At 33.5% G+C, this 13,879-nt stretch overlaps 1 protein-coding gene across 12 annotated transcripts in view; it reads left to right on the top strand.

Moving 5' to 3' along the window:
- Positions 1-13,879, top strand: part of TCF12 (transcription factor 12) — a 374,065-nt gene that overhangs the window by 305,349 nt on the left and 54,837 nt on the right. For 10 of the 12 annotated variants that reach the window (XM_021094696.1, XM_021094708.1, XM_021094732.1 and 7 more), the window contains 4 exons: positions 10,820-10,925; positions 11,942-12,081; positions 12,355-12,499; positions 13,165-13,229. In XM_021094696.1, coding sequence (XP_020950355.1) covers positions 10,820-10,925; positions 11,942-12,081; positions 12,355-12,499; positions 13,165-13,229 — 456 coding nt within the window. Of the gene's footprint in view, positions 1-2,103; positions 2,260-10,819; positions 10,926-11,941; positions 12,082-12,354; positions 12,500-13,164; positions 13,230-13,879 lie in introns of all 12 variants that reach the window. The other 2 variants (XM_021094754.1, XM_021094745.1) reach the window with 1 other exon arrangement.

Here is a 13,879-nt window from a genome sequence, read left to right as displayed (position 1 = left end):
ACTGTTTTTCAAAGAATGCATTTATACATTTTCTGAAGAATGTATTTCTGGTCAATTTATTGCACATGGTTTGATGTTTTAGAATACCTTTCTGTGTTGCTAAGTAAAATTTCTCTGTTTTCTAAGTTAATTAGTAAGTATTAATTGCTTGGTATGTTTCTACAAAAATATCTTTTAAGTCAGAGGATTTTATATATTCTAAAAAGAAAGTGAACTTCTCTGGAAGATTCAGTCAAAGTTATCTTTATAAGATAAACATAAAAATGTTACACTAGTGAATAACAATTTTGGGTTTATGTCAAGAATTTATTATCTCCTTCTGAAATCTTTGCAAATCAGTGCTTTCCCTCAGGTGTTTAATTAAGTACATGTATGACTAGCAATTTTTTTGGTCAGGAGTGGAGGCATTTTTAATAGTAATGTTTGAAATTATTAAAAATTTAATCACATTTTCCTAAAATAAGTATAAAATCAGTTTCTATTTGTCTCTTCCCTCTTTACCACTTGAAAATGTTTTAAAGTAGTATATGGCTTTAACTAAAATACGTGAGAACTAATGAAAGCACTTTTTCCTTCACTGACTGCTTTGGTAAGGCCTCTGTTCACATTTGGTTCTTAACTTTTCAGTAAGCTTTCTTAATAGACGACAATCAAGCCAAAATATCCTTAAATTCATTAAAAAGTATAAACAGAGCTTTGGAAAATGTGAGAGGTAGATTTAGATGGGTAATATAGGTAAAATTACTTGATCTCCATATAAATAGCCTTGCCAGCTATCTTTCAAACATGAAAATATTTTTCTTTTATGTCCATTTCTGAGTAAAATAGTCTGTTTGGAAGTGATGTATATGAGAGTTTAGTAAAATTAATTATGCAGGACCCCTGAAGCAGAAAGACTATAACTCAAATTAAGTTTAGATTTTATTCTTTCAAGAGCAGAGATCATTCTATTACAGCATTTCTTTTTGTTCTACATGGGGAGGGGGAGCGGACGCAGCTTTGATCGTATAAAGTATTTCCAGGCTTACCGTGGATGACAGGCTGGTGTGGTAGAGAAGTGTAGCCTGAAAATTGATAGCCTGTGCTTGATATAGGTCAAAGGTGACTTTTATGTTCTTAAAAAAATGCATAAAGAGATGATATGATATCTTAGTCCTCTGTATCGTAAGGCCGTAGTCTTATATGTTTTTTCTTAGATGTGTTTTATTTGTACCACGTCTAGTTTATTAGTATTATTAATATTCTCTTATAATTCTTCAATAAGAAAATCATATAGTAAGTAATTATATTATCCAAAGACTACGTAAATACCTCATCTTCATATACATTGGGAAATGTCTAACCATCAATGCTTTCTGGTTAAAAACTCACACTTTTAATATTGCTAGAATCTAAGTGAAATACACTCCCTCACTTGAGTTACAAAATTTTTGTATAATTCTCCCAGTGAACAGGTTAAATTTAAGCTCATTCTTTAACTCCATTTTATCAATTTATTTTAAGATGATAAGACAGATTAATATTTGAAATGCTAATAAGTTTACATTGATTGCATTTTTAAGATCCTATTATAGGTATTATGAACGAGTGAGAAATCCTAAGTGATACTAGGCTTAAAATGCTTTCCTTTTTTCTGGGTTTTATTTTTAAATTTTCAAGTTGATTCCTTGTAGTTAACAATGTTTAGAGCAATTTAATATTAAGTTTGGACAGGCCTAGGGGGAAAAGGAACAGATCAGAGAAGAGCCTTTGTATTTTGTTATTTAAGATTATATGGCCATTTTTTTGTTGGAAATACAAGAGGCTTGGGCATCTCTGTACAAAAAAGAAAAGCGAAAAATGTTAACCCTATTTTCTCCACTATTTGTAAAGAAAAGAGACTAATTTCTATATCATATAGCTTTTGTGCAGCTGTATTATGTACCATACTGTAAGATATTAATGTGTTTATGGTTAATAAGGGATTTAAAATCATTTTGCATATTATCTGTTTTTTGAAATTTGAAAAATAGCAAGGAATAATGCATTTCTGAGGTTCTTTACTTACAAAGGACTTGGCCTACTCTCAGTCTTTGATATGACTAAATTGTGTCCTTTATGCAGAGAGGTAGAAAGTCTTAGAGGTAAAGGAAGGAAAGTTTTGGGAAGAGAGAATTCCTGTTTTCTTCATCTTGAGGATTTTGGAGTTTCTGCCTTCCTCTCATCTGATCAGCCTCCATTTTCTAGGCCTTGAACTGAAGATGCTACAAAGTGTTCCAGGTATAAAAATTGCAGCAAGTATGGACATGATGCTCTTTTCATTATATCAGGGGATTATTTTAATCTTATTAGAGACAGCACAGAAATCCAAGTTTTAAAACTCAAGCTTAGAAACTCATTTTGAATATTGAGCTTCTTTGAATGGAATCTGGGAAAGAAACAGGAACTAACATGATTATAACGGCTACCCTGTGTCAGGAACTACACTGAGGACTTTATGTTTACCTCGTTTAATTCTTACAACCACTCTGTCATTTAGCTGTTACTAACCTCCTTTTATAAATAAGGAAAATGAGGTTCAGGGAAGTTAAGTAACTTGCTTAAGCCCCACACAGTTCATCAGTGTTAAGGCCAGAACTGAACCCAGGTCTCTCCCTAGAGCAGTTTTCCTCTTTTCTGTAAACTAGTCTCCATAGCAAAGGGCCAAATTTCACTTATCTTTAACTACCATTTGTATCAAAGTAAAGTACTACATTGGAAAGAAAATGTTACTGAGAAAAACGCAAGGTCGTTCTTACAAATATATTTTGCATATATGATGAGACTTACAATTCTATGAATGCTAATTGGTGTGTTTGGTCAAGAAGCTTTTTACTAGTTTTTTTGTTTTAAGATGAAGAACTTAAAGCTATCCTAAATATGTTTTAAAACTCAGGGAATTAGATGAGCAGGTCTTTTCTAATACAACTTATAGTAATGAAGATAGATTTAACCATAGTCACCTTCCTCCCCAAGTAATTTGTATTTTCATAAGAATTAGAGGAGAAAGTAGCTAAAATTGCATTGAATACTTCTAAGACTTATTTTTCAAATAAACATTTTTAGTTAATAAAAGCTCTGAAACCAGTATGAGAGTATATAGAGCTAGTTTTCTTACCATTGGGGATTTACTGCTAATTAACATGAAAGAAGAAAATATAATTAACTTAATTCAAATTTCCAGGCTGTCTGTGGGCCCAATAGAGTTAAATCTAACTTTTGTATGATGAGAAAAACATGAAGTCATTTAAGAATTCTCTGAAGATAGAATGCTAAAGACATTGAATGACAAGGACTTTAGCTTAAATCTGATTTTTTTTTTTTTTCCCTTTACCAAAAATATCTGAGGCTGTATTTAGGATATGAATCCAAGAAGGTCTTTTTTTCCTTTATTCAAGTGGGCACAAATACCAAGAAGTTAAAACTAAAGCTCATGCCAGGAAGGTATGTTATCCCTGGTCAGCTTTAGTAATGTTTTAGAAAGAAGTCTATGTCCCTTTTCACCAGCTCATGAACATGTTGAAGAAAGGGATCAGGTGTTATGTTGTGAAGTCTAAATATTTTTAAAATGTAGGTAGCTAAGAAGTGACACTTACTGAGTTCCCGTCGTGGCGCAGTGGTTAACGAATCCGACTAGGAACCATGAGGTTGCGGGTTCGATCCCTGCCCTTGCTCAGTGGGTTAACGATCCGGCGTTGCCGTGAGCTGTGGTGTAGGTTGCAGACGCGGCTCGGATCCCGTGTTGCTGTGGCTCTGGCGTAGGCCAGTGGCTGCAGCTCCGATTCAACCCCTAGCCTGGGAACCTCCATATGCCGCGGGAGCGGCCCAAGAACCAAGAGATAGCAACAATAACAACAACAACAAAAAAAAAGACAAAAAAAAAAAAAAAGAAGTGACACTTACTGATTTGTTCAGTATATTATCTTAGCATACAAATTCCGAACTCAGTCTCTTAAAAATTCCGTGATTTATCTCCCAGGAAAAAAATTGTACTTATTAGAAAAACGATAGTGGTTACAATAAAGAACTGATAAAATACACACACACACAGTGATGTTAACTTATGATTAATTAAAATGTGTTTGACTTACCTAAGAACTTATTTTCACAGTTGAAAATCAGTATTTTTCAACTCGTTAGATAGCAGAAGTAGTCATTGATTTTTAAGCTACTTTATACTAAAAACTAGAATTTTTTTTTTTTTTTTTTTTTTTTTTTTTTTTTTTTTTTTTCTGCACTCACAGCATGAGGAAGTTACTAGGCCAGGGATCAAACCCAAGCCACAGCAGCAGCCTGAGCCACAGCAGTGATAACACAAGATCCTTAACCTGATGAGCCACCAGGGAACTCCTAGAGTTCCTTTTTTCTTATCATTGTTAGAAAGAAATTTTACATTATTTCATCCCTAACCGTGTCTTTGGAAGTTTGGGGGGAAAGACATTGGTCTTTTCATTTAGAAACTGTTGAATATATAAACATGTATTTACCCCTTTTACAGAAATTTCAGTTTTGTTTTTAGCAGGCTAAATAGATGAAAAGAATCTTCCATAGATAGCTTGTGTACCCCTGAGTTAGTCTTTCTACTTCAGACATTTTGCTTTATGATGCCTGAAGGTATTTACTGCTAGAACCATCTAATTATCCCCCCCCCAACCTTAGATTTGGAATTACCATAAAAATTTGAATGGTTGATTAGAGTTTATGCAAATTTTTGTTACTTTTATGTAATATTAAAATACTGGAGGAGTTCCCACTGTGGCACAATGGGATTGGCGGTGCCTTGGGAGTGCTGGGAAGCAGGTTTGATCCCCGGCCTGGCACAGTGGGTTGGTGATCCTGTGTTGCCACAGCTGCAGTTTAGGATGCAACTATAGCTCAGATCTGATCCCTGGCCCAGGAACTCCATATGCTGCAGAGCAAAAGAAGAAACAAATAGTAAATTAAATACTGAAAACATTGAGTTATCAAATCTGTCATTTGTTTAAGTATTCTTAAATATTGGGAAATTCTTAAATTAGACTGCTGTTTCATATATTTACTTAAATTTATAATGTCTTTTATCTTTGGGGTTATGGCAATTTTAATTTTGATTAGAGAAAGAACCAGGAAATTGGAAAAATCTGAATTTCAGAAACTTTAAGATTTTCATATATATGTTAAAAGATATGCTTTTCATCTGAATTTATACTATATAAAATCAATATGCATAGAAAATAATGGATCCAGAGTTCCCATTGTGGCTCAGGGGTAATGAACCTGACTAGTATCCAGGAGAACACGGGTTCTATCCATGGCCCCACTCAGTAGGTTAAGGCTCTGGCATTGCCATGAACTGTGGTGTAGGTCGCAGACATGTTCAGATCTGGCATTGCTGTGGCTGAGGCTGTGGCTGGCAGCTCCGATTCTACCCCTAGCCCAGGAACCTCCATATGCCGTGGGTGCAGCCCTAAAGAGCAAAAAAAAGAAAATAATAGATCCAAAGTGATAAGAAAAATCAATAGGAAATAGTTTTTAGGAATTTCCTCTAATATTTACCTAGCACTCCTACCTCAATGAGTACAATTATTAAAGCAAAATTTTACATACTTTTTTTTTTTTTTTTTTTTGTCTTTTTTGTTGTTGTTGTTGCTATCTCTTGGGCCGCTTCCACGGCATATAGAGGTTCCCAGGCTAGGGGTTGAATCGGAGCTGTAGCCACCGGCCTACGCCAGAGCCACAGCAACGCGGGATCCGAGCCGCATCTGCAACCTACACCACAGCTCACGGCAACGCCGGATCATTAACCCACTGAGCAAGGGCAGGGACCGAACCCTCGACCTCATGGTTCCTAGTCGGATTCATTAACCACTGCGCCACGACGGGAACTCCTACTTACTCTTTTTTAAACAGCCTCTTTTTACTAAATTCAGGTCCCACAAAATGCAGAAGTAGAAGGAAACTGTTGCTTACATATGTTAACTGTGTGTTAAACTTGCATAGATTGATCAGCAGTAACTTAAAATTTCTTATAATGATTACCTAGTTTTTCTTTTTTAGTTTTGAGTATTGACCCTTCAGTGTGCCTGTTTTAAAAATTATTGACCCAGAGTTTTAATTACAGTTTTTAAAGATAGGATTTAGCTTGGATTGGGGTCTGTTTTTTTTTTTTTTTTTTTTTCTAGTGACCTTGGCTGTTTTGTTTTGTTTTGTTTTTTCAGGTTTTAGGTACTCAGCTAGATCTTGTAAAATTTGTATTGCTTAATACAAAATACAGTTATATAAAATATCAGATAAGTGGATATTCATGAATATATTATCACATTTTTCTTTAAAATTAGGATGGTAGGCTAAATTAGCCAAATGATTTTGTTTTGTTATTTTGGTAAGTTGATAAAGATTATGCTGGAAATGATTTATCTTACTAGCATAACTTTTCACACATTGGAGGTTCATGTTAGCATTGGAGTATTAGAGTATTTAATGGTATTTAACATATTGGAACTTAAAGAGCACTAGCCAAACCATCTTGACAAAAACTAATAGAAGCCCAACAAAATGAAATATTCTGTGGTAGAGCATGTTCAGAAAAAATGATAAGCTTCTCCATGTTTCATCTTTCCAAATTAGATAAAAATATCCCCAAAATGTTTGAGAGTTGATGCGGATTTGGTTTTCATAGACTTTGGAGCTTATGAGACTCTTAGAATATTTCTTTCAAAATAATTTATGTAATTTTAAACTGCTGAGTAAAGAAGAGTGGTCTCAACCTGCATTGTTCAATATAGTAACTGCTAGCCGCAAATGACTGTTTAATTAAAATTTAAAATTCAGTTCCTCATTTGTACTGTTCGCATTTCAAGTGTTCAGTAGTCACGTGTAATAAGTGGCTACTCTAAGTTACAGACATAGATAAATTTCTATCATTTCAGATGTAGAACATTTCCATCATTACAGAAACTTATTGGACATTGCTCAGCTAAAGCATTCCTGTCATTTTCTGTAGAAGGGTATCTTAACTAAGATATATAGCTAGCTATCTCACATACTAAAGAAAATTCCCAATTCATCTCTTCATTTAGAAGATTTAAAGACAACGACTTCCACACAAGTTTGGGATCTATTTTTAAAAGCATAGGAAATGACATCATCTTTTAATTAATCACTGGATGTGACAAGATAAAAAGAAAAACTCTTTTTGCAAAAGCCTCTACTTCTTTGCATCTTTTCTCAATAACTATCAGAGAATCATGCCTTTCTGCCTCTCAAGGATGTTTCTACTGTTAATTACAGGAAGGATGCATTGAAATTGAGAGTGGACTGAATTGAAATGATCTGTATGACCAAACCTGAACCATCCAAGTAGGAAAAAAAGAATGTTTTTGCTCACTTGACTCCAATTGGTTGTATGAACTAAAACATTCCAATGATAATTGTGTAAGCACTGTAAAGAATAATGTAAATATTCATCCCTGAAGTACTCTATCACTCTTAAAAAGTAACTTTGGGTTGATGGAATGAGAACATAAAGATATTGCTGTGAATTTATTCTTTACAACCAGACTTAAAAGTGAAAGGAAGGTATCTTTTAACTTTTCAGTTATATTCATTTAAGTTGAGATAAATGTTATGGTTCTATTCACCAGACACTCAAAAATTTCTCTCATCATTACTGGAAGAGAAAACGTAAGTGCTTGAAAAAGAAGAGGACACTCCCATGATAGCTACTGTGAGGCTGACATTCTGAAATGGAGGCTAGAATTCTAAAAAAAATTTCTAAGTACCACATTTCAACAGAAACATCTTAAATAACTTAATTGTACTTTTTCTGTTCTCTTTAAAATAGTTTGACTCCTGGTAGGTTTTAATCACCTTATCATATATATTTCTTTCTCTTAATTTTTAAGATTGTTTGCTGTGATACGAAATGATACTTAAGATTTAAATGTGTGATTAGATCATTAACTAGGAAAAAACTGGCATCTCTGTGCAGGTGATCAGATGACATAAGCAGTCTGGTTTTAATTTGTGGCCAGTATTGATTGTAACTAAAAGAGACTTGGTCTTTTTGTGGAATTGGCTGACTGTTTCCCTACATCTGGAGTTAATAAAGTCTTTGAGACCACATCAGTTGTGCTTTGCCGCAAGAACTCTTTGATCTGAAAAATCGAAACTGGCACAACTGCTGCTTCATAACATTGCATCTATGTTTTTGCAAGCTATGGTTAAGATACCAGAAGTAAAGTTTTTTGGTGTATGCTATTAGATGGGCCTCTTTGAGAATCATGTTTTTCAAAACATTTTTATCATGACAAAAACTTTGAACTTAGGTTAGTAAATTAAGTGATAAACTTACAGTAGTTTAGAGTTATTACCATTTTCATTTATAAGATCTCTCCTCTAAAAGTCAATTTATTTTTTTCTTAGGCTGGTTATAAAGACTAACATTAAAAACAACTTCACCTCCGAAATAGGCCTCTTATTCTCCATACAACTTAAATTTTTTCGTATGAGAAGGCAAGCCTCTTCTGTTTTGTATGGTTTATCTTGATTTTCTTGCTTTCCATGATAGTCATCATTAACCATTATCTGATCAGCATGTTCTCCTTTATTTGGCAGCAGTTTGTAAATCAGTAAACTCAGGTTTATCCCTTTATTTGCTTTGGAAATTTCACACATTTAAGTGAATTGAATAGCAATAATGATATCGAAATAAATATTGAGAAATTACGTATAAATTTAAACTGACAAATTTTGTAGTTTTCTACTTTTTGTTGTTTGGTTTCACCCTAGTTTGGGAAAATCTATAGGTAAAGGGGACAGAAGACATATAGCTAGAGCTAAATTTAAATGTTGAAACTTGATTAAAAGAAAAACGTGCAAAATTCCTGAGCACTTTTCCTGCCCCAATCCCATTTAATACATTCCAAACACATATTTGTGTTTACTCAGCTATTTCATTCTAACTTTGTCTTTATATAATAGCACTAAAAAAGAAAAATGTGTAATACGTCTAATGTATAGTGCCCTGTCTGGGACTTTTCTAGGTAATTCTTAGGAATATAATATCTTGTCCCAGACATTTCAGGTACCGCAGGTAAGTGTTCTTCCCTTTGGGATGTAAGAGGTAGGAAACTAACCTGAAGACCAACCCATTAAAAAAACACACCTATGCTAGTAATAGCATGGCTAGCAGCAAGACTAAAAATGGACTTTTTAACTCTTTTTTTAGAATGAACTATGTATATAAGTAGGATCACATTGGGCAAAAACTGTAAGAACTATCATTTCAGTCCTGAACAGACAATATGTAGCAGTATAACTGTGATAGAGAAATGATGTTATTAGCTAACATTTAATATTATTAATATTAGTAAGTATTATTAGTATTAAGCTAAGACTTATTATTAGCTAGTGCCTACCATACTAAACATTTTGTATGTATTATCTTATCTGATCTTCCCATTGATCCCCAATGCACCATCTTACAAATAAGGAAATTTCAGAAGGTTATGTAATTTACCAGAAATCTTTACTGTTAATCAGTGCCTCAAAAAAAGAATAAATGAATATAAGTGATAGTTTATGTAAATAAAAAAATTGGCTCCCCTTTTCATCTCAGTGTGTGCTTCCTCAATGTTTTTAGAAATGTGTGCTTGGGGTAAAAATATCAAACTCTGTGGAAGGGCAGAAGTAAATGTCTTCCTTCCCAATTATAAGTCCAGAGGTATAACCATTAAGTTTCTTGTGTATGATTCCAGAAATTTTCTGTGCTTGAGCAAAAAATATGTGTATGCTTTTTTTACACATGCTCCCATAATTTTATTGAACTGGTTACTTTTTTCCATCTAAGTGAACACTTTGGGTTTTTAATTCGGGTGAAATTTAATAGATGTACCATTATCAAACTAAACGAAAGAAAATAGTTTTCATACACTGCTCACCGTAGGACAACTTGCCATTCTTCCTGACTCCTGGTTTACTTTTACAGACCATGCATCACCTTAGTCATTACTTATTTGTTTTCCTTCTTGGTTTCAGTAGTCATCCTGAGAATGGTTTGATCATGTTTTGATTACTACAGTTATTTGACTGCCCATTTAGTTTTCCAGAGAAATGACAATATTGGCCATTTGCCAATTCAAAATGTTTGTACTTTGCTTACTTGAAGCAAAGGTTTACCAAGGGAAATTAACACTGCTCTGACAGCTTAAATGAGGTTTTTCTTAAAGCTGTGCCAGACTTCAAAATTTGCTGGAAATTAAAGAATTAAAACCCCTCAGCAGAATTTGGTTTTAATTTTGCTAACCCTACTAAGTTAAGGAAGTTTCTGAGCAATTCTGCTGCTCCTTGTGCAGTTGCCTTTTAATAGTAGTAAGAAATAGTAACATTTAGTCCGACTCATTTTAATTCTGATAAATCTTGTAACAGTGAAAAGAATGAATTTTATGAACCAAATTTTATTTCATGCTATCTCCAAAAGACAGTTGTTTCTGTCATCACAGTTTGAATCATAAGCCTATGGGAATTTGTGTTTTGAAAGCAATGTCAACATTTGTGACTATATTCAAGCACATGGTATAATTGTCATACAAAGATGCATTACATGGTTACTTGCAATAGTTTTTTCTCTAATAATCAACTAAAAAAAACAAACATGTAGAGAGTATCCAAGTTAGACATTATTTATGAGAATTTAAACAGTTTCTTTGGATTTACATAAGCCTTTAAGATAGGCCTTCTTAGGCCCTTCATGAAATGGAACACATTTTACATAAGTGATATGACATTTACATTTTAATTAAGTTTCCTGTTTAATTTTAAGGTATATGCACCATCCCCAAATTCAGATGACTTTAACCGTGAATCTCCTAGTTATCCATCTCCCAAGCCACCAAGCAGTATGTTTGCTAGCACTTTTTTTATGCAAGGTAAGTACTACCACCAAATAGTTGTCAAGTACTACAAGTTATCTCTTGTATTAGCTAACATTAACTAATATTTTAAAGTTGTGAGGAAAGAGAATAACTGTAAAGAAGTTCAGACATTATTTATCTAGATATGTTTTGCTGAAGCAAATTTAAAAAATTAGTTTCTCTATTGCTAATTATCGTTAACTGCAATGTAGCTGGATTATCCAGCAAAGCACTGGAGTACCCATCAGTATTGATTGACTCTATAAAGGACTTCAATTGAGAAAAATGGGTAGAGCTGCTCTTTCTCATTTTAGGATTTATATGTATAAAAGCTATTAACAATTTTAGTTTTTTGTTTAAATTACAGATTCATAGCAACCCTAGAATCATTGTAAATAGAGTGAATATTAGAGACCAAAATAAGACTTTAAGAGAGAAAAAGTGTTGCACTTCCTTTAATTCTATCTACAAATCATTTTTATTTTGTCTTCCATGGTTGTGGACTATGGGAACAATAAATTACTATGTAACTGATTCCTTGACTTTACATTGGTAAGTGAAGTCATTGCTAATACATTTCCATTTGAAGGCTGACTATAATATAGCCATTATCAATTACTTAGCCTCTCTATAAAGAGAAACTTTTTTATTCCAATTTGAGAATGTTTGATATAATATACATTGCTTTTTATAGATTAAGAATTTTTTTGTATACTTATGGGTGTACCATTTAACTACAAATTAAATCCAGTCTATCCCCAAATTTAGAATTTTTGTTATTCTCCGTGATATGAATTTAGATTTTACGAGAATTTTTATCATGACCTAGCTACTACGGTTTGGATTACTTTTTTCCCTTCTTTTAAGATAGTAACTATACAGTTTAGAGGAAAGAAAACTAGATAGAAGACTAGGTTGGAAAGGGGAGGAAAAAAATATCTGAAGGGTACCCTTTAAATTTTTATAGCATCATCAAAATAAAAGAAAAAATTTTAGCTAAGGAAAATTTTATATTTCTCTTTTTGTCTTAGATGGGACCCACAATTCTTCTGACATTTGGAGTTCATCAAATGGGATGAGCCAGCCTGGTTTTGGTGGAATTCTGGGGACCTCCACTTCCCACATGTCTCAATCCAGTAGTTATGGCAGCCTTCATTCACATGACCGCTTGGTAGGCTGTAATACGTGACTAGGGTGCAGCAACACTTTGTCCTTGCTTGCGTTTCTTTTTGGATTACAAGTGTAATATTTGATTCTGCCAAAACTTCTGAATTTTGGAATGCTTCTGGGCTTACTTATGCCTTTTCAAAAAGTAAATGACAATAGTAGTGCTCTTTAGCTCCTGACTTGTGATGCTCTTTTTAACCTATTACAGTAGTTATCCAATTATATGAGCATATTATTCAGCAAATATGTTTTCGTGTCTCTTTCCCCCTTTCTCTAGAGTTATCCTCCACACTCAGTTTCACCAACAGACATAAACACAAGTCTTCCACCAATGTCCAGCTTCCATCGCGCCAGTACCAGCAGTTCACCTTACGTTGCTGCCTCACACACTCCTCCCATCAATGGATCAGATAGCATTCTAGGTGAGCTTTTTTAGGTTTGCAAAACTCCCTAAAACCATATTTGGGGGTCTTTAGAGAATCCCGTATTTTTCAATACATATTTTTTTTGTTCTTTTCATATTTTTTTCTTCCAGCTTTATTGAGAGATACATAATTGAGATAAGCACTATGTAAGTTTAAGATGTACAGCATAATGATTTGACTTACATCATGAAGTGATTATCACAATAAGTTTAGTAAACATCCGTCATCTTATATAGGTAAAAAAGAAATAGAAAAAGTAATTTTCTTTGTGATAACTCCTCTTAGGATTTACTCTTTTAACAACTTTAATATGTAACACACAGCAATGTACTTTATATTTATCATGCTATATATTACATCCTTAAGTACTTACTTATAATTGCGAGTTTGTACCTTTTGCTTCAACATATTTTTTAGTATTGAGTTTAAAAATGGAAGAAAATAATCTCTTTGATTTTCATTAATTTAGGGAGTGGTAAGGAACCTATCTGTACTTTAGCTTACTAAATGCAACACGTGCAGAGTATTTGCTGGTTTATTGTGATAGAAGTGCAGTAACAATATAGAACACCATTGAAATTAAGGCAGAGTGCTGAAAGAAAACATGCCTGCCTGCCTGCCTGCTAAAATGCTCGATTTGTCTTCCTACTTGAAATATTCAGGAACCAGAGGAAATGCTGCTGGAAGCTCACAGACAGGTGATGCACTTGGAAAAGCTTTGGCATCTGTGAGTATTGATTTTATGTATTTTGCTGAATGATTTTTACCACTGCTGAATGCAGTGATTAGATCTTGTGGGCAGTATGTGTAATAGTTTAAGGACGTAGTTATAACAGGATCACTTCATTACTCATTTGGAGCTATTCTTGGTTTGTATTGATTTTTTTACTGCCCTTAAAATAACTCATGAGAACATCTTCCCACTACATTCCCACAAGACCCATTCTTCTAATTTCAATTCAAATGTCTGTTTTTGTCTTAATGAAATAGATTTAGAGAAGAAAAAGAAATCTGGGCATTTAAAAATCTTAAGCACAGATTACAGAGATTAATATTTAAATCTGCTTATTAGTTGTAAACATATACTTAGTGAGTTGCCCATTCAAATAAGTCAGGTGGAACCAAGAAACTCAACTCAGTTCTTCTGATACAGAGAAGGAAGTGCTTTTATAAGGATTTTTTTTTCTAAAACCAAAGGTATTTTACGTATTTGTTTAAAAGGAAAATATAACCATCTGCTGCTGATTCGTTCAAGAAGTAGATGAATCCTGCTGAGTAGCATTGAGAACTCTGTCTGGATACTTATATTGTAACAGAACGAAGGGTGGAAAAAAAAATGTATACATGTAAGTGTATCTTGGCCCCCATGCTGTACAG

This window comes from Sus scrofa, chromosome 1, assembly GCF_000003025.6.
Source record: "Sus scrofa isolate TJ Tabasco breed Duroc chromosome 1, Sscrofa11.1, whole genome shotgun sequence".
Lineage (NCBI taxonomy): Eukaryota > Metazoa > Chordata > Mammalia > Artiodactyla > Suidae > Sus > Sus scrofa.
This window is presented reverse-complemented; position numbering and strand designations above follow the sequence as displayed.